The 26,200-nt window shown below is 42.6% G+C and overlaps 2 protein-coding genes across 7 annotated transcripts in view; both read right to left on the bottom strand.

Annotated features, from left to right (window-relative positions):
* Nucleotides 1-937: 937 nt before the first annotated feature.
* smarcb1a (SWI/SNF related BAF chromatin remodeling complex subunit B1a) lies at nucleotides 938-8,680 on the bottom strand. The gene is made up of 9 exons (XM_026187923.2): nucleotides 8,524-8,680; nucleotides 6,500-6,611; nucleotides 5,886-6,015; nucleotides 5,002-5,139; nucleotides 4,216-4,343; nucleotides 3,964-4,130; nucleotides 3,690-3,880; nucleotides 1,971-2,102; nucleotides 938-1,402 (listed from the first exon to the last, which is right to left on the bottom strand). Exons 1-9 carry the CDS (start codon nucleotides 8,605-8,607, stop codon nucleotides 1,363-1,365), a joined length of 1,122 nt encoding a protein of 373 aa, XP_026043708.1. The 5' UTR covers nucleotides 8,608-8,680; the 3' UTR covers nucleotides 938-1,362.
* Nucleotides 8,681-9,624: 944 nt separating this feature from the next.
* LOC113033563 (ral guanine nucleotide dissociation stimulator) overlaps nucleotides 9,625-26,200 on the bottom strand; it is a 59,405-nt gene continuing 42,829 nt past the window's right edge. For 4 of the 6 annotated variants that reach the window (XM_026187508.2, XM_026187506.2, XM_026187507.2 and 1 more), the window contains exons 2-18: nucleotides 24,283-24,587; nucleotides 22,960-23,034; nucleotides 21,788-22,017; nucleotides 21,411-21,535; nucleotides 21,062-21,277; nucleotides 20,871-20,974; nucleotides 20,716-20,800; nucleotides 18,606-18,683; nucleotides 18,146-18,232; nucleotides 17,998-18,030; nucleotides 17,773-17,894; nucleotides 17,090-17,185; nucleotides 16,801-17,005; nucleotides 15,834-15,908; nucleotides 15,189-15,455; nucleotides 14,955-15,069; nucleotides 9,625-14,630 (exon numbers count right to left, since the gene is read on the bottom strand). In XM_026187508.2, the coding sequence (XP_026043293.1) occupies nucleotides 14,455-14,630; nucleotides 14,955-15,069; nucleotides 15,189-15,455; nucleotides 15,834-15,908; nucleotides 16,801-17,005; nucleotides 17,090-17,185; nucleotides 17,773-17,894; nucleotides 17,998-18,030; nucleotides 18,146-18,232; nucleotides 18,606-18,683; nucleotides 20,716-20,800; nucleotides 20,871-20,974; nucleotides 21,062-21,277; nucleotides 21,411-21,535; nucleotides 21,788-22,017; nucleotides 22,960-23,034; nucleotides 24,283-24,587 (2,394 nt within the window). In that variant the 3' untranslated portion in view covers nucleotides 9,625-14,454. The remainder of the gene's footprint in view (nucleotides 14,631-14,954; nucleotides 15,070-15,188; nucleotides 15,456-15,833; nucleotides 15,909-16,800; nucleotides 17,006-17,089; nucleotides 17,186-17,772; nucleotides 17,895-17,997; nucleotides 18,031-18,145; nucleotides 18,233-18,605; nucleotides 18,684-20,715; nucleotides 20,801-20,870; nucleotides 20,975-21,061; nucleotides 21,278-21,410; nucleotides 21,536-21,787; nucleotides 22,018-22,959; nucleotides 23,035-24,282; nucleotides 24,588-26,200) is intronic. The other 2 variants (XM_026187504.2, XM_026187503.2) reach the window with 2 other exon arrangements.

The following is a 26,200-nucleotide window of genomic DNA, read 5'->3' on the forward strand; positions in this document are numbered from 1 at the left end:
TCTGGCCCCTGTCAAATCTGTAATTTGAACTGTGGAGCATCTTGATTTTGACCTCCTGCTTTCGTTTTATTAAGCAGATGTGTAATCTCAGGTGAGGACGAAGTGAAAGGAGCAGGACTGACCCGTAACTCTGCTCTCTGCTTTCCTGCTGCTGCCTGACTGAACTGCCGACGGCCTGAAAGCCGCCTGCACACGCTGCACTTTCACCCACCGCCTTTGTGACTCAAACACTGGGAACAAAATGGAAACTGCTTAGCACAACAACACAGCAACCAGCCTCAGTGGGACCCCGACAACAAAACAAGCACTTCATCATCTTGTGCAACAGTGCTGCTCGTAAGTATCAAGTCAGGGGTCAGACTGTTTTTTGGTTTGTTTCCACATGAAAGGACATTTGGGGAATAATTCAGAAATCTCCAAATTATTTTTTTTAAATTGAATTTTATGGGGGATTTATGGATAGAAACTCCAAACATTAGAAGATTATCTATGTAACACTTATGTTATGCAGCCGTCCTGGCTGGACAAGACCACGACCATCTAGGAGGCCTCCAGGAGAGGCCTTAAAACCATGACTGGAAAACATTTAAGCTACAGTCAATTTGAACTGATTGATAGGGAATTTTTTAGGAATTCTTTTTTTTGGGGGGGGGGGGGGGAGACTGGCACCATTTGGCTCCTTTTACCCCTGAAACTCTCCATCAGAGCATGCAGGACCCACAGAGCCACTATAAAGACATAAATGAGAAGCATGTTGACTTTTTAAACAAGCTGTAATGATCCTTTAAATGATCGCTCGCTCCATCTTTTTAAGGAGACTCAATTAAAGCCGATGCCTGGGAAATTTCAGCTTTATATAAACCTACAACAAAATAACTTGATTTAATAGCAATAACAGCAGCAAACTCACTGATAAACTAAACAGAATACCAAGTGCTTTATTGTTTTTTGTCTTTTTTATTACTATTTTTTAAGAATTATTAAAATGTACAAAAAAAGACAACAAACACAACATAATATATTATCTGAGACTGGTGTGTGTGTTTCCCTCCCTCTGTGGTCAGGTAAAGACAGTCAGTGGTCAAAGTGAGAGAGCAGCTTCTCCACGCTGAGTGTCAAAGGGAAACACAAAGGAGGCGAATTTCCTACCAGGGTCTTTGCCAAACTGAACAGAATTATCAATATTAATCATAAAAAAATAACAACAACATGGGGAACAGCTGACGGAGGTCCGGGCAGAGCAGGAAAACCCTCCATCCTGTGACGGAGGAGCTTCTTCACGGCCGATGTTGCAAACCGAGATGATGTCATACTGCGATGGTATGAGCGCTGTTCCAGTAGGGGGCACCAGTGCTGCTTTGTTTACCACGCAGGAGCCGTGTTCGCGAGTCGCCTCATTCGCCTGTGCAGCAAAGAAGAACAGAGCATCAGTAGAGGTATCCAAAAAGGTTTTTTGTTTAATCCACACTTCTTTTTCTCAAAACAGAGAAATAAAATATTCACATTTAGAATAATTTGGCTGAAATTTAACCATCGGTGAAAAGTCTTTCAAGCAAGATACACGAAGACAAACGTGAGGGTTAAAGCGACCTTGTATTCATGTAAGAAACCACCATTAAAAGCTGGGACCGTTAACGGCTGCAAGATATTCTTGTAAAAAATAAATAAATAAATACTAGCATTTAACCTTTGCTTAGTTTTAATGGAAAAACTACGCTCAACATCAGGACTTCTGATTCCTCTCTGGATCATTTGGTGTTTTTTTCAGGCTGATGCTGGCCAACGTCAGCCTGCATGATAACAGGGACAGAATCCAAACTATCGAATGTAGTGATGTCTCGTTTTCAGTTGATGAGGTTGGATCATTCATCCACGTTCTGGAGTTTATTTGATTCAGTTTATCAGCCGACTCCTTTTTTTTTTCTCTCCAGCTAATCAAATAATGATTTAAAATAACAGGCCACACCCACCTTGTGTTTCTGTCCTGGTCTCTGATCTTCTTCTCCATCTCTGCGTCTGTCAGCGTCTCCAGCAGGGGGCACCACTGGTCAGCATCACCTGTGTTTCTGATTGCTATCTCCACTGTGGGCAGAGGGTTTTCACTGCAAAAGAAAAACCAACAGAGACTTTAATTCAGTTTCCTTTACTACAACGACCGCTTCCTGCTGCAGCTCACACTGTGATGTCATTGAGTTTAAATGTTTTCCAGTCATGAGGTTCAAAGACGAGTACCGAACACAGTTTCCGTTACACCAACTAAATACAGTTTTCTGCAGCTACGATGTTTGTCATGTTTTTGATCATGAAACAAATAACATTCCTGACTTTGCAGATATTTTAAAAACATCACAAGAAGTCGAAAACTGATGTAGAAACAAGCAGAAGATGAGGCACCGAAATGGCCTGAACTCATGTTTTTGTAACTGTTGACCGCCGTCGTGAGCAACCGCTGGCAGAAGCAGCTCGTTACCACACTCCCTGATGCTGAACTCTGTTCAGTGTGACTCTTCTTTGCACTGTTTGCAGTGAAAACACTTCATCAATCACTCTTCGTTGCCATGAAAGAAGCAGCAAAACAAACGGTCCTAAAGTAGTTCTTCCACAGCTGAAGTCCAGCTGTGACAGAGATCAGCGCTGCCGTCGGGGTTTCAAACATTTCATCACTTCTCGTCTGACGGCAGCAGACAGGCGGCGACATTTCAGCCGAGGGCAGAGGAAATGCACCCACCCAAAGAGACCCGAATCCAAAACCCTTCCACTTCTGACCGGTCAAAGGTCGCAGCCAGATGGCCACTGCACCAACAGCAAACACACACCCAAAAATTTCAACACTATCTGCTGCTCGGGGTTTCTGCAAGCTCAGAGTTTAACTAAAGACTTTCAAATATCAGAAAATAAATGTAATACTTGTAAAGATGACAACTCATGAAATTACCCAGTAAGTGCACATCGTTGCTGTGCAGGGTTCCTAGCATTCAACTGCACGAAATAACACTGTTGAAAGGGTACGCATACATTTTGGCTACGAGATGCAGGCAGCCTGGATACCACATTATCAAGGAAGTCCTCAATTTCACGTGTCAGTGTTTGGGGGAATTTTGTTCACTGCTCCTCTGGATTTAAGGAAACTGTCAGGAGGTCATAAAATGACACTACAGCCTATAACATCATGTTAATGTTTTTCCCATAAATTGTATTAAATGACATACCAATTACATTTTGAAGGAAAGGTGCCGTTTTATCAGCTCACTATGGTCTTTTCAGCTTTATATTATGTTTTCTGCACATTTCCACCTCTATATTTTTTATCCTTTGACTTAACTACAGCAGCTTTGCATGAGTCACATACTGACTCAGTCTGAAGCCTCACAGGGGATACTTATACATACCTCAGGGTTCTGTAAGTAATTAATACGTAAAGAAAGGCATATCCTTATCTCCTGAACTGGATTGAAATCATCTTTAAATCCAAGTCGGGTGAATTGGCGTTTACAACATTTAGCTTTCAATGAAGGCTCTGTGATGAAACGCCGCACATCCTCAGCTCATGGATGCGTAATGTTCAGCAGAATAAAATCATTTTATCAAACTATTAGACAGATATTTATTAAATACCAAAACTAATTATTTCTCCAACAAATCTTCTGTTGCTTTCTCGCCTTGCTTAGACTGCCTCTGTGATCCCGTACCTGAAGGCGTACGTCCTCTGGTGCCAGCTCAGCTGACCGCGGATGCTGTAGGCGATGGTAGTGACAAACTCGCCGCCGAGGCCGAGTTCAGAGCAAAGCTTCAGGGCAAACTTCTCTGGAGAGTTCTCCCTCTCAGACATGTCCCACTCAAACTGGTCCACCAGAGAGATGTTCCCAACGTGGATGTTAAGCTGGAACAAGAAGAGAAGAAGACTGGGTAAACTTTTCTGTGCTACAGGTATGAACACGTCCGTTTACGTGGAGTGAGCATCACCTTGATGATCACCCTCTGGTCCGTCTGGTCCTCCAGGAGGCTGTCTGTCGGATAAGACTCGATCTGCTGTCGGATGGCGGAGGCGATGGCGGGGACGAAGGCCAGCGGGTTGAGGTCCAAGTCGTCACACAGGATCTCAGCGAACATCTCGGGTGAAATGAGCTTCTCTGTAAATTCCAGGAAAGGAGAACAAGTTTATAGTCTCGTGCTGACTTACTAAATTTCCAAGCTGAGAGGATGTGGTGACGTTACCGTTCATATTCCAGGTGAACGCATCCCTGAGCTTCTGCCCCTCAATCTCCATGTCCAGGCGGATCGGAACGAGGACTTCGGACTGAGTGGCATTTTCATGGATCACTGCTGGATCGTGGTCATCAAAGCTGGGAAAGAACCACCCCAAGAAATAAGAAATTATAACCAAAGAAAATAAAAATCAACAGTTAAATATCCGGATGGTCTGAAAGATATAAATGATAGATTTTATTTTTAAACATAAAACTTTTATCTGTAAGTTAGTCTTTGCTCTAAAATTTAGTTCGTTAGATCTGCTTCTGTGTGCAACGACATTAAGCACTGAAGATGCAAATTCAATATTATTAGAAATTATTCATAACAGATATTAAAATAAAACCTTTTCATTAAATATAACAAAACTTTAAACAGAAAAATCACCCTTCTTATCCTTGCTAAAAGAGAAGATGTGTTGCTCTTTTCATCAATCGGCACAAGTCAAATGTACCAAAAATAAAAAGAAATGCATGTTTTCACTTTATTGGAAATACATTATTTAAAATCTGTTTTAATCTGCCTCACAATTATTTATTTGTGTTTATTTATGTTCCTTTTTAAATGACCTGTATTTGACAGATACAATCAAAGATATTAAGAAGGAATCCCATTATTATTATTATTATTAAAACATAGAAACTTTAGCCAGAGATCCACAGTATAACATCTTCTACTGGAGAGAATGTGTGTTGATTTTCGTGCACTCCAATACTAAATGCTCTTCAGTCTCTCCAACAGCTCGATGCTCACCACAGGGGGAAGGTCCTCTTCTTGTCCCGGCCCAGTCGGCTGCGGTTGATGGTGGTGGAGCAGGGCACGGCGTCCAGATGATGGGAACTGTTGGGCAGCGTGGGAACCCACTGACTGTTCCTCTTTGCCTTCTGTTCCCTGGCGGGAGACAAACACAGAGAGATTAGGATCTAAAGTAAATAAAGTGCGATGTTATGTATTTAATGGAGTCTCTGGAATTGACTCCTATCCGGGAGGCCTGGAAAGGGTTAGCCTAAATGGAGCTTTAGGACTCGACTGTCCTTGAGGCCTTTTAGCAGACAAAACAAATGACAGCTCTAGCTCCTTGTTGACTAGATTTTCTTATCTGCAGGGTTGAGGCAGGAGGAGGTGTATGAAACTCTGTAAGAGCACAGCTTCACAAGTGGATCAGCATACCTGGTGCAGCACATCTTTATAAAAACGCAGCAAAAACCAGTGAAAAAGCTAATATGACAGAAGTGCCAGCACTTCCTCTAACAGCCACTTTAGGATGGCTTCAAAAGTGAGTCAGTCAAAGGATTATCATGTTAAAAGAATAAGCTAGCATGTTTACAGCCAGTGTTCTCGGTCTCTCCGGATAGTTTCTCCTCCTGTTTGTAAGGGTAGTCTCTGAACTGGACCGCTCTCCTCTCCTCTTTTAATGCAATTGTTTGTTGTTTCCTTAATAGATATTAAGGTGTTATTTACACATTTATGTATTTACGTCCACACGATTCACCCAAAACATAATCTATATTTTTGTGTTATTATCTACGTGACTGAAAACAGATCTCTCATCTCTAACAAATAAATAACTAAAATTATAATGACACACAGTAGGGGATGTTGTCCTGTTTTGTAAATTTTATAAGTAATGGGGGTACCTGAGGTAGGCGGGAGGCTCAGTGCTGATAGAAACCGCTTTGTACTTTTCGTCATTTCCTTCAAGAATCTCCTCGACCTCAGAAGCCTTCAGCAGGGTCACGCTGGTGGCCAGCTGAGTGTAGCCATGGTCTGAATGAGAAGAAAGAGGTCGTTCAAATCAACAAAGAAGCAGCAGCCAATGAACTGAAGGTGAGATTGAGCGGAACAAATAAAACAATGTGTCAGATTACATAACCTTCACCACATCTGTAAATAAAAAAAGATTACAATCTGTAATTCTGCAAAAGCAAACAGATGAACATGAACACTTCTGACATTTAAATGAGTTATTGTTGGAAAACTGTCACCATCAAGGTACTGGTCCTGTCACAAATCCTTTTGTGGGCAAAATCACATTCAATGCAAGAAAGATTAAATGACATAAGTGTCACTTTATTTCAGTTTAGACAAATTATGAGTGCTGTGAGAAAAAAATAAAATGTAAGCAGAAGTTCAGCTTGGTTGACTCAGACTCTTTGTGTTCTACCTCTTCAGTGCCCCCTGCTGGACTGCAAGCAATTTCTGTATAAATCTGGAAAGACCCTCAGAGGAGACCGAGCTTTTCTCTACTGACCGTGTGATGACTCCACGATTTTCTTTCGTTCTTCTACCGACGCCAGTTTTCTCCATAATGACGGGTACCTTTTATACAAGGAGCCTCTAAACATGCGAAGGTAGTTTCCCACCTGGACAAACAAAGACATGGACAAGGCGATCATGAAGAGAATCTCAATAACAAGTTTTCACATTTAGGTAATTTCTTACTATAAAAAAAAAGAAGTTTTTTTGTATTGTAGTGCATTTTGTATATTTTATACTTTTTATGGGGAATATATTATGCCCTGCCCTTATATCGGGTTGCTCATATGCCAGAGTAACGCCAAACCAAAAGAGATTCAGGTCTCATTATTGCTGAACAGTGCAAAAGTAAATATAGCAGCAGGAAATGGACTGTTTCGATTTATTCTCCAACCAGAAACCACAGGTAGAAATAATGATGCTCTCTCACTCTGCATAACACTGGGGTGTATATGTATGTTATTGGGATTTGTAATGGCATGCTTCCTATTTCTACAGATGTTTTTATTTTTATTTTTTTTAATTTATAAACAGGAATTGGCTCATTTCTGTGTGCCAGAACCTAAAAGGAAGTGTAAAACACAGGAAGGCAGCAATATGGTGATATAAGGTATTGACAACTAATACACGTTTTGCATTCAAATAATTTAAAACCATTGTTAAATTAACCAACAATATGTTGGTTAATGGCTAACAAAGGAATAGATAACAGAGACTGTCTTGATGCATGCTCAATCATCCAGTAAATCCCAAAAGGTTGATTCTGTTCAACTGGACGTAGCGTTTTCAGTGGGAGAAACATTTCGTCACTCACCTCACAGCCCATTGGTCATTCAGTGGGCTATTGTGCAAATGTGCTGTTTATACGTTTGGGGAAACCTGCAGTCAGCTGAGACTGAAGAAGTCACTTGGATGAGTGACAAAACATTTCTCCAACTAAAAACACTACGTCCAGATGAACAGAATCAACCTTTTGAGACATAACAGAGACAGTATTCGTTTGATAAACACAATTTTTTCTCAGCAACAGATTCCTTCAACCTCGCTGTCTGAGGGAACGCTACAGGAGGTCATTCCTTCCTGCTGCTAACAGACATATGGACAACTCAATTTCCCTCTGGGATTAATAAAGTCTCTGATTCTCATTGTGAAATGCAATCATTAAATGAAATGACAGCCCCATTCTGTCATTTTAGTCACCAAACTGTCATGATCCCTAAATATGTAAATATTAAATTCAATCAGGACTATTGATTGACTGACAATTAGTAGTTACACCATTTCTCTGGATATTTTTTTGTCATTTCTACCCTCCATTTGTGCCAGGAAAACAAATATGCATTATCAACAGCTGCTTTTTTTCCAGCCTACAATGTGCATGTTAAAGACACGTTTTTAAAGGCCTTGTTTCATGAATGCAGAAAAATCTTAAGCTTCCAGAACAAACTTGCAACTGTTCATGAAGATGTTTCTAGCTAAAAGCTGGAAAGGTAGGATGTAGGAAAAGTACTGGAAAACACCTGCCCTGCCAACAATGAGCCCTACAATTTTACAACGGTGCGACGTTCATTTAAGCTACGTAACTCCGAACAGACCAAGAAACCCGTAAGAACACTGTGAAGTGTCAGGTGATACACCATCTTGAATTACAGACCCAGAAACGACACAAATCGAGTAAAATTATCTCTTTTGTTATATTAAACACCGCTAACTACCCAGCTGATTACTAGCAGTTCGGGAGCAGAAACCGAGCAAACATCCGGGTGCAAGTTTTCAAGTTAAATGTCAATCTGAAACACCAGAACATAGGTGGACTTTCTTCCCCGGTGGTAAGGTTCTAAAATTATTTAGCAACAGATCTGAAATCAATGAATGAGCTTCAGCGCTACTGGCGTCGTTAGCTAAACTATGCTAGGCTAAGATAAGCTAACGGATTGGTCACCAGATTAAACGAGGCATTATCCGTTCAAACACGTATATATTTACAACAACAGACTGTCGAATACGTTAAATACTGACCTCCGATCCGATCATGTAATAGTCTCCATCCTCCTCGAGCTGAAATTTTACCGGTTTTTGTCCAAACGTTTTGCTCAGCGCCATACTGAAATAACAAAGCTCTGTGCCACTGCGCAGGCGCACGTGACGACGAGCTCGTTCTGTCCCAGTTAGATGACGGAGAACATACGCGTCGAGCAGCCTATTTGAATTTTTTTATGTTTAGTGAGACAATTTAAACAGCTCTGTTTAGGTGTCACCGCATCGAAAATCATCCCAAAAAACACTAAAATAAATGAAATAATAATTTTCCATTGACATGCTATGAAAATGCTACATTTTACAAAGGAAGACCCTAAATATGACCATGGTAATAATCATACCTCCTGTATCTTACACAGGAGTTCATGTTTAGCATTTTTGAGTGTGTTAAACAGCTTTATGACATCAGTCTATGATTTCCAGTTTGAGATGACACATGTAGAAAGCACTCAGGTGCGTCTCATCAAAGAGGACACAAACACCTCATACTAGCTGTCAGCATGGTGGTGGAGGGCTAATGACTTAGGCTAGTTTTGCTACCACGGGCCCAGGGCCCCTTACAGTCTTTGAGTCAACCATTAACTCCTCTGTATGAAATGCCATCTTTGCACAGCAGCAAATTTACAACACAATGGCTGAAAAAGGAAAGAATCAAGGGGTGGCAATGGCTCAGGCCACACCTCAACCTGACTGAAATGCTGTGGTGGGAACTTAAGAAAGTTATAAAAAAAGAGCGGGCCAAAATTCCTTCACAATGTGAGAGATGGATAGTCATTTAGGAGATAAGGTCTTAAAGTTATCGCTGCTACAGGTGGTTCTACAAGTTACTGAAGTTTTTCCACACAGTGCTTCTAGATTTTGGCTTCATTATTGTTAAATAGAATTTGACATGATGTAATATGTTGGTCATCAAAAGCTCTGTTTACCTCAAGTTTAATACCCAGTAAGGGCCAGATCAGTTTTATGTTCCGATACCTAAAAATCGGATGTACTGTTTTAAAAAAAAAACAAACCACAGAAATCATGAAAGTTTATAGAGGTTCTCCTTAAAAATAAGCACAAAAGAGACACAGAAAGTCCTTTTACTTTTATAAACTTAATGTTTATTCATATATACATGAATATATTAATCTATAACCAAGAAAGGAGAGAATGTACAATGCAAAACAAAATCTTTATATACAAATTAATAAATAAACAAAGACAATCAAGGACAGTTTCTGTTTTCTACACAGGTTTTGTGTTCTTGGGGAAAGTAAAACAAAGAAGCAGTTAGAAAAAGTTCTGAAATCTTTTTGTTAAAATGGGAAATGGCACCCGAGCACAGTTCAGGGAACAAAATAAAAGAATTAAAATACACACACACACACACACACACACACACACACACACACACACACACACACACACACACACACACACACACACACACACACACACACACACACACACACACACACACACACACACACACACACACACACACACACACACACACACACACACACACAAAAGCTGGTTTCCAGTTTGTTGTATTTTTTCTCCTTGTAAACGCAGCCTTTTTTCTTTTTTTTGTTCAAACTCGCACAGAATCAGGTCAAATCACAAAAAGGTATGTCACTGTCAGCACGGGCTACAACGAAACAGACTGGTCCATCACGTCAACCTCACCAGCACAGAAATGCTCGCAGGGTCAGGAAATTTGACACAAAGGTCCGCGCACTTACACAAAGAGATGGAGCTGCTGCAGAAAACCTGCTTTCCGATTACTCCAAACATCCAGAAAAAACAGGACTCAAAGTGTGAAAGTTTCGTTCCAACCAAACAGTACAGAGAAGGAACTGATGCTGCATTCAGGTCACGTTTGGAAAAGTGAAACTCTAAGGCTGGGGATGTTCTGTTTTGCTTATTGTCAGCCGAATGTGGATTTATGTGAAGGGGGAAATGGTTCAGAAGCAGACTAACGCTTGGACGTTTTGATCTTTTCAGTGATAGATGTTGACAGTAAGACAAATAGTGATTATAACACAGCCTTATTGTTTATAAAAATGATTGTTTTTGTCAGATTTGTTCTCTCATTTATATTTATGTAATCAATTACTGACATGTAGGAGACAAAACTATTTTTCACAGAAATAGCATGAAATTTTCAAGGTCCTGTTGTGTAAAGAGGAAGGGAGAAGGCTGCATGCTGCACTGATTGGCTTGGATGATATCACAACAATATGTTGGTTAGCACCATTGCCTCACAGCAACAACGTCCTGGGTTTGAATCCACTGACCGGCCAGACCCTGTGCCTTCGTGGGCTCTCTACGGGTACTCTGGCTTTCTCCCACTGTTTGCATGTTCAGTTAATTGGTGTCTCTAAATTGGCTGCAGGTGCAACTGTGAGCGTCAATGATTATCCATCTGTTAGCCGACAAACTGGCGACCAGCCCAGGGTGTACCCCGTCTCCCCCTCTATGTTAGCTGCGATAGGCTCCAGCGACCCTGATAGATAACCAGAAAAGAATGGATAAAAATCCCAACAGCATGAGGTAAAAAAGAACAGATGCTGCTGTGACTATGCTGAGTTGAGGCCATGGAACACATGAAAATGCCATCAGACGCAGTCTACGAGTGAAATATTCAAATATATGTTGCTAGTTTTGGTTTTAGAAGAAGCTGTGTGTACTATTTTCCTCTAGGAAGTTGAGGCTAAAGAGGGTAAGACTTCAAACTTGAGGTCAGGTCAGCTCACTAATAAAGTGTAAGCGGGTCCTCTGCAAGTTACAAACTGCTTAGATGAAAGAAAAGTGGCAAAACTGCAGTTCCTTTATTGGCCACTTGGGGCAATTTCACCCGCATAGAAATGCCAGTTTTGTAGCTGTTTTCATTACTAGAAATTGGTCATAAGATCTCAAAGTCTGGTGTGACACGTCGTGTAATCCAGCCTGTGATGTTTGGTTGGAAAAAAAGATTCAGACATGCCAAACAAAGATTTTAAAACATGAAAAACATTTTCATGAAAGTGCAGTTTTTACGTCAGCGCCTGACAAACACGTCTGCTTCAAGTTTCTCGGACAACAGTCTCCACAGGGAAATGGGTCAACACATTTTTTTTTTTTTTCCCATAGTGTTCTCCCCTTTTTTTCTTCTAGAAAACAACAGTAAACAAACAAACTGAAAAGGCAGAGGACCCGTCTGTTCAACCTTTTTCTGTCTTTACATGTTTTGTTTTGTTTTTTTGGCACATGTAGGATCAAGCCTGCCGCCTTTGCTGCTCGCCTGAGAGATGAGCAAAGGGCGGATGTTCACTAAGACATCATTAGAAGGGAATGAGACGTTTGGGTTCACAGTGCTCGACAGGACGCGCCGATCAACAGGCAGAGAGGGCAGAGTGAAAGGGTCGAAGGTCACAGTGTTCAACAGCGAAGGATTTCACGCCACAGCGGTAACAAACAACACCCACGACAGCCGGACGCCGTGCCTCCAGCTCATCATCACCACCATATTGCTATCACTCTTTTCTTTTTTAACAGGCGTTTCATTCATTTGATCGTTTGTACGTGACCTTCATGCAGATGAAAAAACAAACAAAAAAGGCAAAACATGGTCGCAGCACAGGCCAGATGATTTGTTGTTGTGGCGATATTAATAACACATCAGGAAAAAGTCCAACCTCAGATTTTAGCGTGTTTCCGATGACTTAATCTTTTTTTTTTTTTAATTTCCCATTTCCTCCACTTCCCAGAATGCTTTGCAACAGATTTTGATGTTTTCTTTTCACCAGTGTGAAAGAAGACAGACATACTCTGATGTCATTTATTGTATCTAATGGCCAGCAGTGGGCGACACCTGCAGCTGCAAATAGACTTCTATTACAGAAAATGACCACACTACTCACATGACCTATGACCTCAGGAAACAGTTTCCTCTTAAGTTTATGGTCTCAATTGTTAGATTCAAGTATTAGTGCATATAATATTGTGTAAGTCTTTGGAAACCATGGTCCCCATTAGAGGTGGTTGTCATTCCCTAGCCTATGACGGTGTCTCTTAGTCGCTCAGCTGATTCACCCCCTGCTACTGATGGCTCGTTACAGTGGGTATGTCCATCTTTAGTATACAGTTTATGTTTATCACCTCTGCACCGCTTTGTATTAGATCTGGCAAATGTTCTTGGTTAAGCCACATTAGTCTGGCATCGGTTTAGCTGTGATCAGATGTGTTTCTGCTGTAAGAAACAACTCAGTTTTGTCATTTAGCACCTGCGGAAATGAAGGAAATACCAACCACAAATATTTGAAGCAAGTCACCAAAAATTGCTTGTTAAAAAACCAGCGCTGAGTGTGTTTAAGGTTGGATTTTTACCTTTAAAGAAACAGAGAGCATAAAGAGAAGAGTTTGTTCCCCTGTGTTCAGTCTGGCAGCGTCACAGTCTTTCGCCTGGGCGCCTACGCACGAAACATTCAGGAGCTCTTCTGTACGCTAACAGGAACAGAGAACCTAAAAATCACCCAAAGCTACTTTTTCCCCCCCACATGTGCTGTTAGTTAGAGCCCAGAGAGGAAAGACTCTGCTGCCATCACAGACACGTAAAAAACCACAGATGATACCGCAGCGCTCACCTGGCCCATCATGGCACATTTGGAAACTGATGGTTATGAAAGCCAAGCCGCCATGTTGGAAGCACAGCTAAAACAGAGAGTATCGACTCTACCGGGCAGAGCGGCCCTTTTTACTTATTATTTCTGTAATGCCTCGTGTCCCTCAGACGTTTCTGTGTTCCTACATGGCGGCTGGTGGTCAGGAGGAAGAGAAAAAACAAAAACGTGAGGTGCAGCTCATTATGACGTCTTCAGAAAGATAAGTAGCAGCACCATATCAAAGAGAGAGATGCAAACAAATGTACAAAGAGAAAAGAACAAAGCGTCGAGTCTGTTAACAAAATCTCGTGGTCCGTTTGAAAAGAATATACTGCACAGATGGTGTTAATCGATATATACACTCAGTTTTTTTGTGTCTTGTTCTCAGCTCATGTTTCTGTCCCACTCTGTGGCATCCTTCTCCATGTAGTGGTTACGATTCATTAATTAATAATAATAATAATAATAATAATAATAATAAAAAGAAAACAGTGGCATGTGATTCATGGCTGCGCCCACTGGTTTTGACACCACGTCTCTGTTTCAGGCCACGTGACCTTTTATTTTTGTGTATGTGTAACATGGCAGCGTTCAGGAGTTTATAGAGTCCAGATCTCTCCACGCTCGCGTCAGCGTCGCTGGTGTTAAAATGCTGAGGCGGCAGAGAGCGAAACCTTAAAGTGCTGCAGTCCTGCAGGCACTGTCGACATCAGGGACCACCGGGGCAAAAGCGGTGGCGGCGGTGCGCTTGAAACAAAAGCTCCCTGAAAAAGTAGAATCACATTCAGACACCTTTCTGTCCGTTAGTGTTTGCTCCACGCAGGAGGGTGCGAGCATGAAGACCGCAGAGTGATCACACAGGGACGAGGCTCTGCAACATGGTTTAAAAAAAAGCAGGAAAAAAAAAAGTGTTTTTGTCGAAGGTGCAGAAACGACTGATCTGACCAACTGATGTTAAGATGTAAACAGCTGTAAACGAAACGTAAAAGGACCGGGAGATCTGATGCTTTTCCATGAGCCGGCTGAAGCAGCCAACACGCCTCGTTTGTTTGTTCCTTTTAACGTCCTCTCAGGGTCCCGACGACGCGACAGTTAAGTGTTAAGGTGCTCCTCTGCTTCCCGAGGTGCGCTTGGTCGTTCCTCCTATTGCGTGTCCAGTTTTTGTCTGAACAAAAACTCAAGCACCTGAGCAGAAGCTGACGAGTGGAGGCCAGAGAAGGTGATCGAGGAGGAGGAAGAGGGTGAGTGGAGGAGGAGGAGGAGGAGGAGAGAGGAAGTCTCCTCAGAAAATCCCTTTGGCGATTTTCAGTCCCTTCTGTTTCATGCGAGGCAGCGTCGAACTGGCCACGTTCTTGGCCCGCATGGGCCGTGCCAAGCCGCGCTTTTTCAGCACAAAGTCATAGTTGGCAGTGGAGTTCATGGCGTAGAAGACGTTGGCGTTGTCCGGGATCCGGAGCTCTGCAGGACGAGGTCAGAAAGAGAGAAGCAACAAGTGGTGATTAACGAGTTTAAGCAGTGTTATTCTCGGGGGACATGAAAGAAAATCAATTCTTTATCTTTCACCACATGAGAAACTGTAAATATATGCAAGTCAACACATCGGCCATTAAATTCATTTTAAATTAACAACAACTAAGACAAAACACATGTGTACTATTAATTACTCTCATATTTTTATGGAAGTTTTCACTGTGCATCAGGAACTTGTATCATAAAAGCAGCGTAATATTAAATTCACTGTTAAAAACCAATAATGAATACATGAAACAAAGAAATGATCACCTTTGTCCTCAGAGATTTTCTGCATCAGTTCGTAGTCCTCGGTCTTCTCTCGCTCCAGATTGTGTTTGATCATGGCCTTCCTGATCACCGCCGGAGTCTTGTCCTGACTCGTCACCTGAATCGCAGACAGAACATCAACATCTGTTCCTAACTATTAACCATCACTTTACACACAGAGAAAACTCCGACTTCACTGCCTCTTAAAAAGCCTGAAAGCTGTTTTTCTGCCCTCACCAGGATGCTCTTATACATGTTCCCGTTCTCCACGTCCAGGCTGACCCTGATGATGCAGCAGTCGTCCACCTGCTGGTTGTACAACGGCAGCGACAGAGTCGAGTAGTTCGACACAGCCGACACCGAGCGTTTGTGTGAGCGCGAGGCCGACAACGGGGTGGAGGAGGAGACGGAGGAGGAGGAGGCGCTGCTGGAGCCGGAGGCTGAACCAGAGCTCGAGCCCATCCCGGACGTGTCCAGAGATGACAGAGACGTACATTCCCAGAACTGAAAGGTTATCAGAGGGAGAGGTTGGTGGGAGAGGCTGAAAAATGAAGCCAATACTGAAGAAATAAAAACCTCATGCAGTTCCTCTAAAGATCACTTGCGGCTCCAAAAGCAAGTCAGTCCCCATCAATGCTTCATGTTAAAGTTTCCAACTTTACATGAACATGTTTACAGCTACAGTAAGCGATTCTGGTATCTGTAGCTAATTTTCTTCTTAATAATAAGGGGAATTATTATTGGACAATTATTACTGAGCAGGTTTGCAGCTTTCTAAATCGAGTACCCCACCCCACCCCACCCTGTCTGGTTTGCAGACAGTCATCCAAGCCATTTCAGGTTTTCAGTGTGAAATGAACAGAAAAACATAGCAGCCGTTACCGTTGAGGTTGTATCTGCAGCTGGAGCTTCTCTTCCCAGTGCTGAGACAGTTAGTTTCACCGAAGGAGTCGACGTCTGGAGGAGGACAAAGGAAAACAAAACAGAACCAGTCATCGCGCGGCCCCAGACCACTCTGACACGATGACAGCCATTATTTTTCTCCACACAGGACACCTAGATCACGCTCAAATAAACTGAACTTTAGGTGGGAACAAATGTGCTCTGTGAATAATCCCTGTGACTTAAGGACTTAAGCTCCCAGTGTGGCTGTGCGCTGGGAGTTTTTCTAAGTATAACACTGTGGAACTCACGTCTGTTTGTTGTAACTGTGAGTGATCACCAGGGGGCAGCGTGGGCTACTCTTACTCATGTTTGTAGAATTTCAGCAGTGAAGTCAAACCCAGCGTTAAACTACATGTTTATAATTCGTAGCGTTCATATCGTCTTGATTTTGAAGGCTAAACCTTGGTGTAGTCACAATGTCACACGATTTCAGTACAAATGACTACAGGTCCCACCCAGGCCTGGTTTTCTGTTCAGTTACGGTGTGTTTTGGTCCCTTTTTTGATTTTACTGATTTTCTTTTTTGTGTTTACATTTTTCCATTGTCTAAAGTGTTTCCTTGTCTTTATTTACTTTTGTTTTGTGTGTGTTTGCCCTTCATTATCTGACTCTCCTTCTGCCCTGTTTTGAATTTCGGTTTTGTTTTCCCCGCTGAAGTTTTCTTGTAGTTTGTAGCAGTTAACATTGTCCAATAAAGGCTCGCCCTTTTGTATTCAGCCTGCTTCCCTGTCCTCCATTTGAGTCCTTCTTTCGAGTTTTATGCTCAAAGCAAAGACTTCAAACATGAGGAAACGTTTCCAGCAGATCCACTGTTGTTTTTTTCCCTCCTCACAAACAGCTGCTTAAAAGTGGCTGTCACATGTTTTACATTGTGGCAGAAAATACTATGTGCAGCTTTTTCTACCTTTCTCTCGTGTCCCTCCGGTGAGTCTGACAGGAAGCTGGCGTTCACATCCTCCAGGTCTGATCCGCTCGAGCTGACAGAGGTGACGCTGAGAGCGTCGCCGCTGTCCCCCCCTCCTCCTTGGTACGGCCTGTAGTGCGAGTGGTCAAAGGACTTGGAGTGAGAGCCTGCGGCACTGCTGCAACCGGCCTCCGTCAACTGTCGACTGCAGATGACACCGTAACAGGAGGGTTATGAAAATAAGACTGGTGGTCAAGTTTAAAACAATGGTATTAACGCTGCGACTTACTCGCTCCAGCGCTTCATGATTCCTCCGTTCTTCTTGCCTCGGAGCGTGTTGCTCGCCGACTCTGACAGAGGCTCGATCTCACAGGACAGATTGTAGCTGCGGGAACAGGAGGGAGTCAGGACGGCAAGAGAGAAAATGGGAATTCAAAGACATAAACTCAAGGATGAGATAGGATAACACGGTTAGCACCGATAACACTGAGCTGGGTCATTACACCTGCAGATGTGTAAATTTGGTGGGTTTCACCACTGCTTCCATAAATAATTCTGTCATTTTTAATGGTTTTGTATTATTTTAAACCCCTCACCGCCTCCTCTGAAATGATATTTTCACCATTTTCATCAAAACGCAGATATTTTAATCCTGACGGCAAAACTGAGGACAAACTGAATAACCCACGCTTCATGCTGGCAGCCAGTGCTGTGAATCATTTCATAAACTCCTAAAAATCTTGGAACATGTGAACATTTCATGTGTTCCTGCCAAAACTTGAGGGTTTATATATATATATAAATATATATATTAGTTGTTTTTAAAGCACGGCACCAAGTTTTGTTAAATTCCCCTTTTCACTGTCAGAATTAAAGGATGACTGCAGATATCCAACCACCATCAAAATAACAGCCAGATTTCCTGCTTTCCTCCGGGGTCAGAGACAGAGGGAGGAGCCTGTGATGACTGACCTCTCTGCCTCGCTGTATTTGTCCACGCCGGCGAACCACTCCCTGAAGTGGCTGTCCTGAGTGAAATTGTAGTTGTTGGAGGCCAGCTGGAGCAGTTTGATCTGAGCGATCACCTCAAACTCCTGCAACAAGAGGGCAGAGCCGAAAAAAGGGTTTGACTTTGAGATTTGGACCGCCAGATTATTTTTGATGATGACTTCAAACAAACAAAAAGAAATAATTCACCTTTCTTCTCTTCTCAAAGTTAATCAGACCACCCTGAAAAAGAAGAAAAGAAATTATTAGCAGTGATAGAAAATAAAAAATACAAACCCAGGAAGAGGGTTTAAAATCCAAAAATCATCACAGTAACGACTCCCATCTGACGTCTGACCTCAGTGTAATCCTTCATGGCAGTGTCCATCATCACCAGGTCCGTCAAGAAAGTCCCCAGGTAAGGGATCGTCCCCTGCATCACTCCCTGTTTACGGAACACGTGGAGATGAACATGCATTTAGAGTGCAAGTAACCATTTCTCTAGAACAACGTTATTTAAACCAGTGCTGCAGGAAAAATTTGATTTTCATCAGTAAGTAGTCCTGCAATCTGCAGGAGTTTAGGCTAATCACTGCTTGTTGAAATTTGTAAGAAAACTTCCAGAAAGCTAAATTTGAAGAGCAGCTGCCAATCCCCCATTCAAAATGTGATTGTACTCCTTAAGTGGATTTGATATAGAGTACTGGTTGCAGCAGATGTGCCTGTTAGCATAAGAAAAATAAGTAAATGGAGGCTGACTCAGCGCCTGAAGCAGTGCTTTGGTGGAAAAGCATCAAGCAGATAGCATGTGGTCTCACCAGGTCTCTCTGCTGCTGGTGTCTCCTCTGAGCGCGTTTAGGGTTGATTTCTAAAGTTGCAAACTTGGAGGTGCCCTCCTGCAGAATAAACAACACATGATAAGTTTTTCTGGATGCTAAAAATCACAAATGTGCAAAATAGAGGCCAAACACTAAAAATACCCAACCCTCCTTCCACCAAGGCGCAATAAGTGAGTTTTGCTCACTCACTTCTGCAGAAAAACAAACGTCCCCACAACAAACATCCCTGTGCTACATAATTCAACATCAGACACAGTTTATCCCATATTGTCTTCCTTTAAACGACTTCTGAATACACACATTTCTCCTGTAATACAGTTAGATTAATTTTTGTTGTGCGTTTCCCAAAACCACAAAATGACAGATAACACACTAAACAATAAAACATATATAAACTGAAAGAAAAATAATCATTCTGACTGACCCAGATCAAAATGCTCAGTTTTGGTCTTTTCTAAAATATAATGTTAGGCAACTTTGAACATAGCTGTAGTCGAGCTATAACATTTAAGATGCAGGTGTTTCAAATGTGGTCTTCAGTGACATCGCTTTAAAATGAGGCTCTGAAGCGAGGACGTCTCATTCCGCCTCGACTCCTTCTTCCTCATGCCTCGTCTTCGCCTCCTCCGCTCGTATCTCTCGTGGGAGGAACTGAGACCAGGGAGAGGAGTCGAGGACGTGCAATCCAGGAATGAGAAATGACACACATCTTACAAGCTAACTCAACTCAACTCCAACCTGACACATTCTCCAAGCTTTAGAAACACTATAACTATTTCATTCCTGTCATTAGCGATTTTTAACCAGGAACCTCCCTTCAAGGATGTTTTTCTCCAAAAGCTTTTTAAACTTCATATACTTCGTTTATGTGTTACAGCAGATTAGATCTTTAAAACCTGTTCTGAAACGACCTCAAAGTAAAAACTGGGAGAAAATCCACCTCCTTGCCGTTCCTTGCGCATTCCTCAGAGTGATGTAATGCCCGGAGGCCTCCGGAGCTTCGTGCAACTCGAGCCAACTGAGTCGAGTCAACGCGGCCTGTCCCGAGCAGATAGACAGAGGCGACGCCCTGAGGTCTGCTTTCACATATTGGAGCCGTTATCTACACCTGCCAAAGGGTTCCTCCCTGTGACGTCAGCAGGGATTCCCTCAGCGGACGCCGCGGGTGTTAACTAACTCAGCATTACATCAGAAAACTTCTCAGGTTAAAAATAGGTGATTGCAATTATTTACAATGATTATGAGCTTTTTCCTAAAAATTGAGCAGTCTTTATGAGCGTGCAAATGTCAGAATGTGACAACTTAAAAACTTGTTGATTGTAAGGACAGCGCTGCAGCATAAGTGCAACTAAGTCCTGTTTCAGTCTAAGTTTCTTGTGCGATAAAAGCCAAACATCCCTACTGCTCTTCAGACCTTCTGTTTACAAGCAGCAGCCACTCAAAAGCGAGTTGGTGTAAAAGGCGGAGGAATTAAAACAGCTTGTTTCAGACAGAGGACGAATGCAAAGCCCCAGTGCAAGAAAAATAATCATTATTTTGACCTGTGAATCATGCAAAGCTTGTGTAGTAAAGTCAAAGAGTAAAGACGAGCAGCGGAAAGCATGTGCAGCCTGTTGATCTGTCATCTCATTTCCTGCTCACTCAAATATCTTGAATTTATGAATCAGCTCCTGCTGACCTTCCACTGAATGCGTCAATACGAGCAAAACACTCTGACGGTGTCAACAGGTCTCTGCATTAAACCCACTATATCGCACTAATGATGACAGCAACCTGTCAGCTGCACAGAGCCCACCCTGGACATCGTATATGGATCCTGTTGTCCAAAAGTAACAGAACAAGGTGCTCTGATGTGCAGGAAGCTTGGCTGCAGCTGTTGTGAGGAAGGATACTGACAGTAAAGGGTCACCTAGCCGTGCATCCTCCCGCCGCCTGCTCAGCTGCCACGTGTTACTGTTATGTAACTCATAAACGGATTTGTCTGCGTATTATTGTGAAGATGGCTTTTCCTTCAGCGGCTAAATACACCTCCTCCGTTTTCACTGTGCACCCCCTCAGTGTTATGTTTACATCTGTTGCTGTGACTCACCTTCACCAGCAGCTCTCGGCTCAGGGAGTAATTGTTGTCGTCAGAGAAGATCTCGGACAGCTCGCGGAAGGTTCGGAAACTTTCCCTGTAGGCGGACAAAGAGGTCAGCGCACAACAATCACTCTGCAGAGCCTGCAGGCGGGCACGAAACCTACCGTGACACTTCCTCCCAGGTCCTCTTTAGGCGGTGGATTGCGTTGCACTGCAGGGCGGAGAGGATGGCTCGCAACGAGGAGAAGTTCTTTAGTATTCGACACTCCTGAAAACAGCAATCGTTCAGTCAGAAACAAACCAAAACGGCCGTCAGTCCCAGGAGCACATGAGCTCAGCAAACCAGAAGTCTCACCCGGGCAACTTCTATCCACCTCTCCAGCAGACGGGCTCTCTGGTTGGGCTTCAGTGCCGGGTTGCTCAGGCAGGTGGTGATGACACAGTTGGTGACAGAGTTGAATTGGGCCACGGTGGCTCTGATGGTGGGAGCCAGGTGCTCCTTACCTTTCTTATCCCGCTGAGACCAAATCCCCCCCAGGCAGTGGTAGGGAACCACCTTCTTGAACAGATCCTGAATGGACGCAGAGAAAGAGGGGAGTTAAAATCGATACTTATTTCTAATTTAAAGAGAGGCGGTGCAGATACGATCTTAAGAATCAACACCACCAGGTAACTGTGCTGAAAGGGACAGGAAAGATTCTCACCGCGTCCATGAGCGTGAACTGCTCTGCCACCATGATGGGGTCAAACGACAGGAAACTGAAAGCAGGAAGCTCATCCTCAAAGCCGCTCTCTTCCTGCGTAGCAAAAGGGCAGCCGATGTGTTCCCCTAAAGAGAATAAAAAAATATATATTTTTCACACAGCTGACTCCACCCGAGCTCAACCTTAACACAGCTCCTGCACTTTTTCTGAGCCAACACTTTCTTTGTTCTTTACAGCAACAAATATCTCAGCGTTTGAACTGAAACTGAACATCTAGAGCCACCTGAAATGTGCACAGCCTTCAACTGGTTTATTCTAACACTTCAGGTTTTTATTACTGTGGGACCACCATTCTGATATGTTAAAGGAGTCCCTGCCTGCTCTGGTGTCCCTCTCTTGTCCTGCCTTCATACCATCAGGATCAGGCTCACACTGCTGTCTTCGGTGGAAGTGGGCCAGCAGGTTGCGGGCACGGCGCTCCAGGTCCGAGCCAGGGAAGTGGAGGTGAAGGTAAGCGAGGAGCTGATGTAGACACTCGTAGTTGGGAGGGCTCCAGAAGTCCTCAGAGTACTGGTCCAGCCACGCGCCCAGGATGGACGAAACAGTGCTGAAACACACAGGAAATAAAATATAAGAAAAGAGCCTCCTTAGGAAACCCACAAAGCAACAATATGAAAGTAGAAAAACAAAATTTATAGAAAGACATTCTCACATTTTCAATTTTAAGGTGCGCTTGAGAGAATTATCTACTACAGTATGTTAGTGTTTATCTGAACTGGTGACTCTTATGGTCAGGTTGTTTTTCTATCCTTTGTTATTTCCATTCTTGTGATTCAAACTAAATCTAAACAAATATGGTTTCTGTTACACAAGAGTATAAAAAAAAAAAGCCCTGTTTTACTGAATTAATGAGCCATCTTGAAACCCTAAAAGAGCCTCTACTGCTTAAAGCTCGATGTCATTAACATGAATGACCCTCCACTTAGTTTAATACAGCTTTATTTTGGCTTAGATTTGAAACAATGGGACCTTTGAGTAATACAGCCTTCATTCAGGATATAAGGATGACGCAAATAATGCATAATGCATTATCATAAAATGCATTCAGGGTCACTACATGGCTACAAGATGGAGGAGGTGGTTTTTACTCATGAAATCATGTTCCCAGTGCGCGGATTTGAGTATCTGAAGATATCTCATTTATTTAGAAAAAAATTAAAACTGCACAATGTTTCCATGAAGTTTAAAACAACAGCTACCTGAAGTCAATGGGAGCATTTCTCAGAAAACACTGTCTTGACTTTAAGGATTTAACTAAAGCTCTTTTAAAAGAGAATAAGAAAATGAATAAGTTGTTTATTTTTCTGTGATTTATTACATTTTTAGGGCTGCCTGAACCCAAACAGCCCCCTCAGTCTGACAGGTATCAAGCCACGGGGAAGAAAAGGATCCCTTTAAGCCGGGGAGGAGGGGGGTTGAGGCTCGGTGCTGTGAATGTACTCTGTGATTAATGTTGGAAGCTCGACACTGAAGGTCGCAGCACGCTTACTTTCTCAGCTCTGTGCAGTCGTCCTGGGAGACTCTGTGTGCTGTGGCTGCAGGCACATTTTGGAGCTTGGCATACCTAAAAACAGAAAGAAAAAAAACACCAGTTTCATTTTATGAACCAAACTAATGAACAAAACAACCAAAAAAGAAAGAAGCTTCAGTCTGAGTTTTCATGTCAAGGTTTGATGGCTCTCTCTCTCTCTTTTGTTGTTGTCCCTAATAAGCTAAACATTTTAAAAGCACAGGGGCATTAGTAACAGTGTTTTGTAATACTGAGCAATATTTAAAATTATTCTGAACAGAAAAACATGAAACACTCAGAAAATGTCCTGAGGCAAACTTGAACCCACGCCCCTGCAGTAGCCTTCGGCATGTGGGTCACATACGGTGATACTGCTAAACTCATTGAGCCTTACTGTCATCGGCATCTTTTTATTTTTTATTGCAGTTTTATTATTGTATCATATTTATTTTTTACTACATTTTGCTTTGCAGTACAACAATTGTAGCAAAAGCACAGGAGTAGTAAAACTAGTCGTAGTTGTAGACCTCTGACCACTGCGCAGGGTCCATCCACTAAGTGCACGATGGCCGTTTAAAAAAATACAACTTCACAGCACAAACGAACACATTTACTACAAATCTGCTGTGTATGTGCGGTTTTTCCCTTCATCACAACTGCTGGGTGGACATATTTTGTTTTATTGGCTTTTCAGGGGTGTGGTCCTTTTGATTGACAGGTGTCCAGGCGCAGGCGGTTGTCCCGGGCCTTATCTCTGTTAATTCGACTCACTTAACTGAAATATTCAGCTGTGTGTGCTGTTGGTGCCTTTTGGATAATTTTGCATTGAACAGCTGAATTAACCATGATATCACTCGGGGTACCAGGTTCAGCTTTTTTGAGAGAAATTCTAGTAATTTATAAGTCTGTTAATTAATGTTACGTCAGTCCTCTGTATACAGTGTGTAGGCATGATGGGGTTCATTTACAGTGTGATCATTTTGGCACTTTTGGTCCTTTATAATCTTAAGAAATATTCCCTTGTTTCTTGTAATTTGGAGAATTTATTTCTAAGTAAATCTGCTATTTTAATCTTCTGATATACTGAATTTTTTTCTCTGTTTGTTTTATAATAATGGATCTGAGCATGATTATGTGTCACAAAACAAAAATATTCAAGTAAAGTGTCTAAAATTTGTACGTAAACACAACTTCTACCTCAATGTATTCACATTCATTTCTGATTAAGAATTTAAATCAGAAAAGTCTGGAAAAAGCACAAATCTGCTTTTCCACCCGGTGTGTCGTCTGGTGTCACCGTACCTGTTGAGCAGGAGATCGAGCACCTGCTTGGTGGTGGCGAAGGATCGGTAGGTACAGAGGAAGATGGTGACGTAGGTGGAGTCTTTGCCCTTGAACGCCGACACCATGTACTCCACCAGCCTCTCCAGAGTGCCGGCCTTGATGGTCCGCACCTTGCAGGTTTCGTAGAGGCTCAGGGCGGAGTCCGTGTCCACGCCCAGCCATCGCTGCCCTTTGCTGGCCGACTGGTGAAGCTGCACCTTCCTCAGTGTGATGGTGAAGATGGCGTCCTCCTCGGCCTCCTCGCCGATCTCCTGCGTCGAGCTCTGAGAGGCAGACAAGGAAAACAAAACATTTTTACTCCAACTGTCGACTTCGTTTGGGTGAAATTTTGTCCCAGGATCCACGGCGGTTTCTTCATGCTGGAACAAGCGCTTCAAATAAGTGTTTAAGGGACCAGATTAGAGGGAGCTGAAGGCTGAGAGGAGCAGCCATCTTTACCGTGCAGAACGTGGAGTTAAAAATGTCCGGCATCTAATTCTGGGACTAAACCCTTTAATTATGACCATCTGTGTGACCTGGCCCTCTCCTTTCTGCTCGGTCCCTCTCTCTGAGTCATACTTCGTGAATCATGTGCGTGCACAAACAAACAATAGCTTGTTACCAAACAGAGCTTGCTGGATAACTGGGTCGACAATACAGGCTGCAGCCTGCATTTACCCAAACGGGGAATTAACACAAGCTGCTTGTTGCCTGAATGAGGGCTCTGTGGGCCGCTGCAGGTCACCACCCACAACAGTTTGTTGTTGTTTTCTCCTCAACATGAAAAACGAAGATGAAACAAACCATGAACTGTGATGCTGACGGGGATCATCATAAAGTAAGGATACGAATTCCACTTCACCTGATGCCTCATCAGCACCGCTCGTGGTTACACAACAGAAACAAAAGTGTTACCTCTGACGGCTTATGAGTAAAATTAGATCTTTAACACTAATTTCCTTGAAAACACCAAACTCTAGCTTAGCTGCCTACAATGCAACATGCACTGGGATAGTTCTTCAGCTGGCCTGCAGTGCTGTTTCCCCATCTAGCTTGCCCAGTTTTAGAGATATCAGCAATAAGGATGTCTGCCTCTTGAATTTAATTGACCTAAATGGACCTTTGGAGGATGACTTAAACATGTAAGCAAAGATCAGCTCCCAAGCAATAAAGATGAGAACATAATTAGATGAGTTCATTTTCAAAATAAGAGCAAGAAGCACTTTTTTCTAGTTTTCTAGAAACTTGATCACGGTTGGATAATTTTTCTAAAATGCTAAATTGAACAACCAAATATACCTGGACTGTCTGTGAGTGGGGAAACACCACTGTAAAATAAACATTAGCTGTTTGAGGGGCCAAGAAAGATGAACATATTAAAACCTAACAGGAAGAGCTACGGCGGTGTGAATCACTATGGAGGAATGGCATGCAGTGCCACAGTCATCTGTCACGGCCACTTATCGTGGATCCTCAGAGAATTAGTCATTCAAGTCCATTTCCAGCATCTCAGCTCGGGGCTGAGAGACGCTCAGCACCGTTTGGAGCTGTAATTAAATGTCAACAAACAGCTAACATTCTCTGAGTAATAATACAAAGACTAAATTGGGAGAAACTGTGATATTTTTCACTATTTTACGTGTATGGAGTGAAACAGTAACAGTTAATGGCCAAAAAACAATGAGCATAACCGTGAGCTGCAGCCCAATCATTTAGTGTTATGTCAGAACCAGCCTACTAACAAACAGATTATGGACAGAAGGCGATGCCATTTCACACACTTGATAACCAACAATGTTTTCATAAACGCAGAAAAAAGACTCAAATCAAACTGGCTTTAATTGGGATATCTAACCTCTGCCCAATAAACAAGAGTCCTGTACACAGAAGGTGACCT

Source organism: Astatotilapia calliptera, chromosome 12, assembly GCF_964374335.1.
Source record: "Astatotilapia calliptera chromosome 12, fAstCal68.1, whole genome shotgun sequence".
NCBI lineage: Eukaryota > Metazoa > Chordata > Actinopteri > Cichliformes > Cichlidae > Astatotilapia > Astatotilapia calliptera.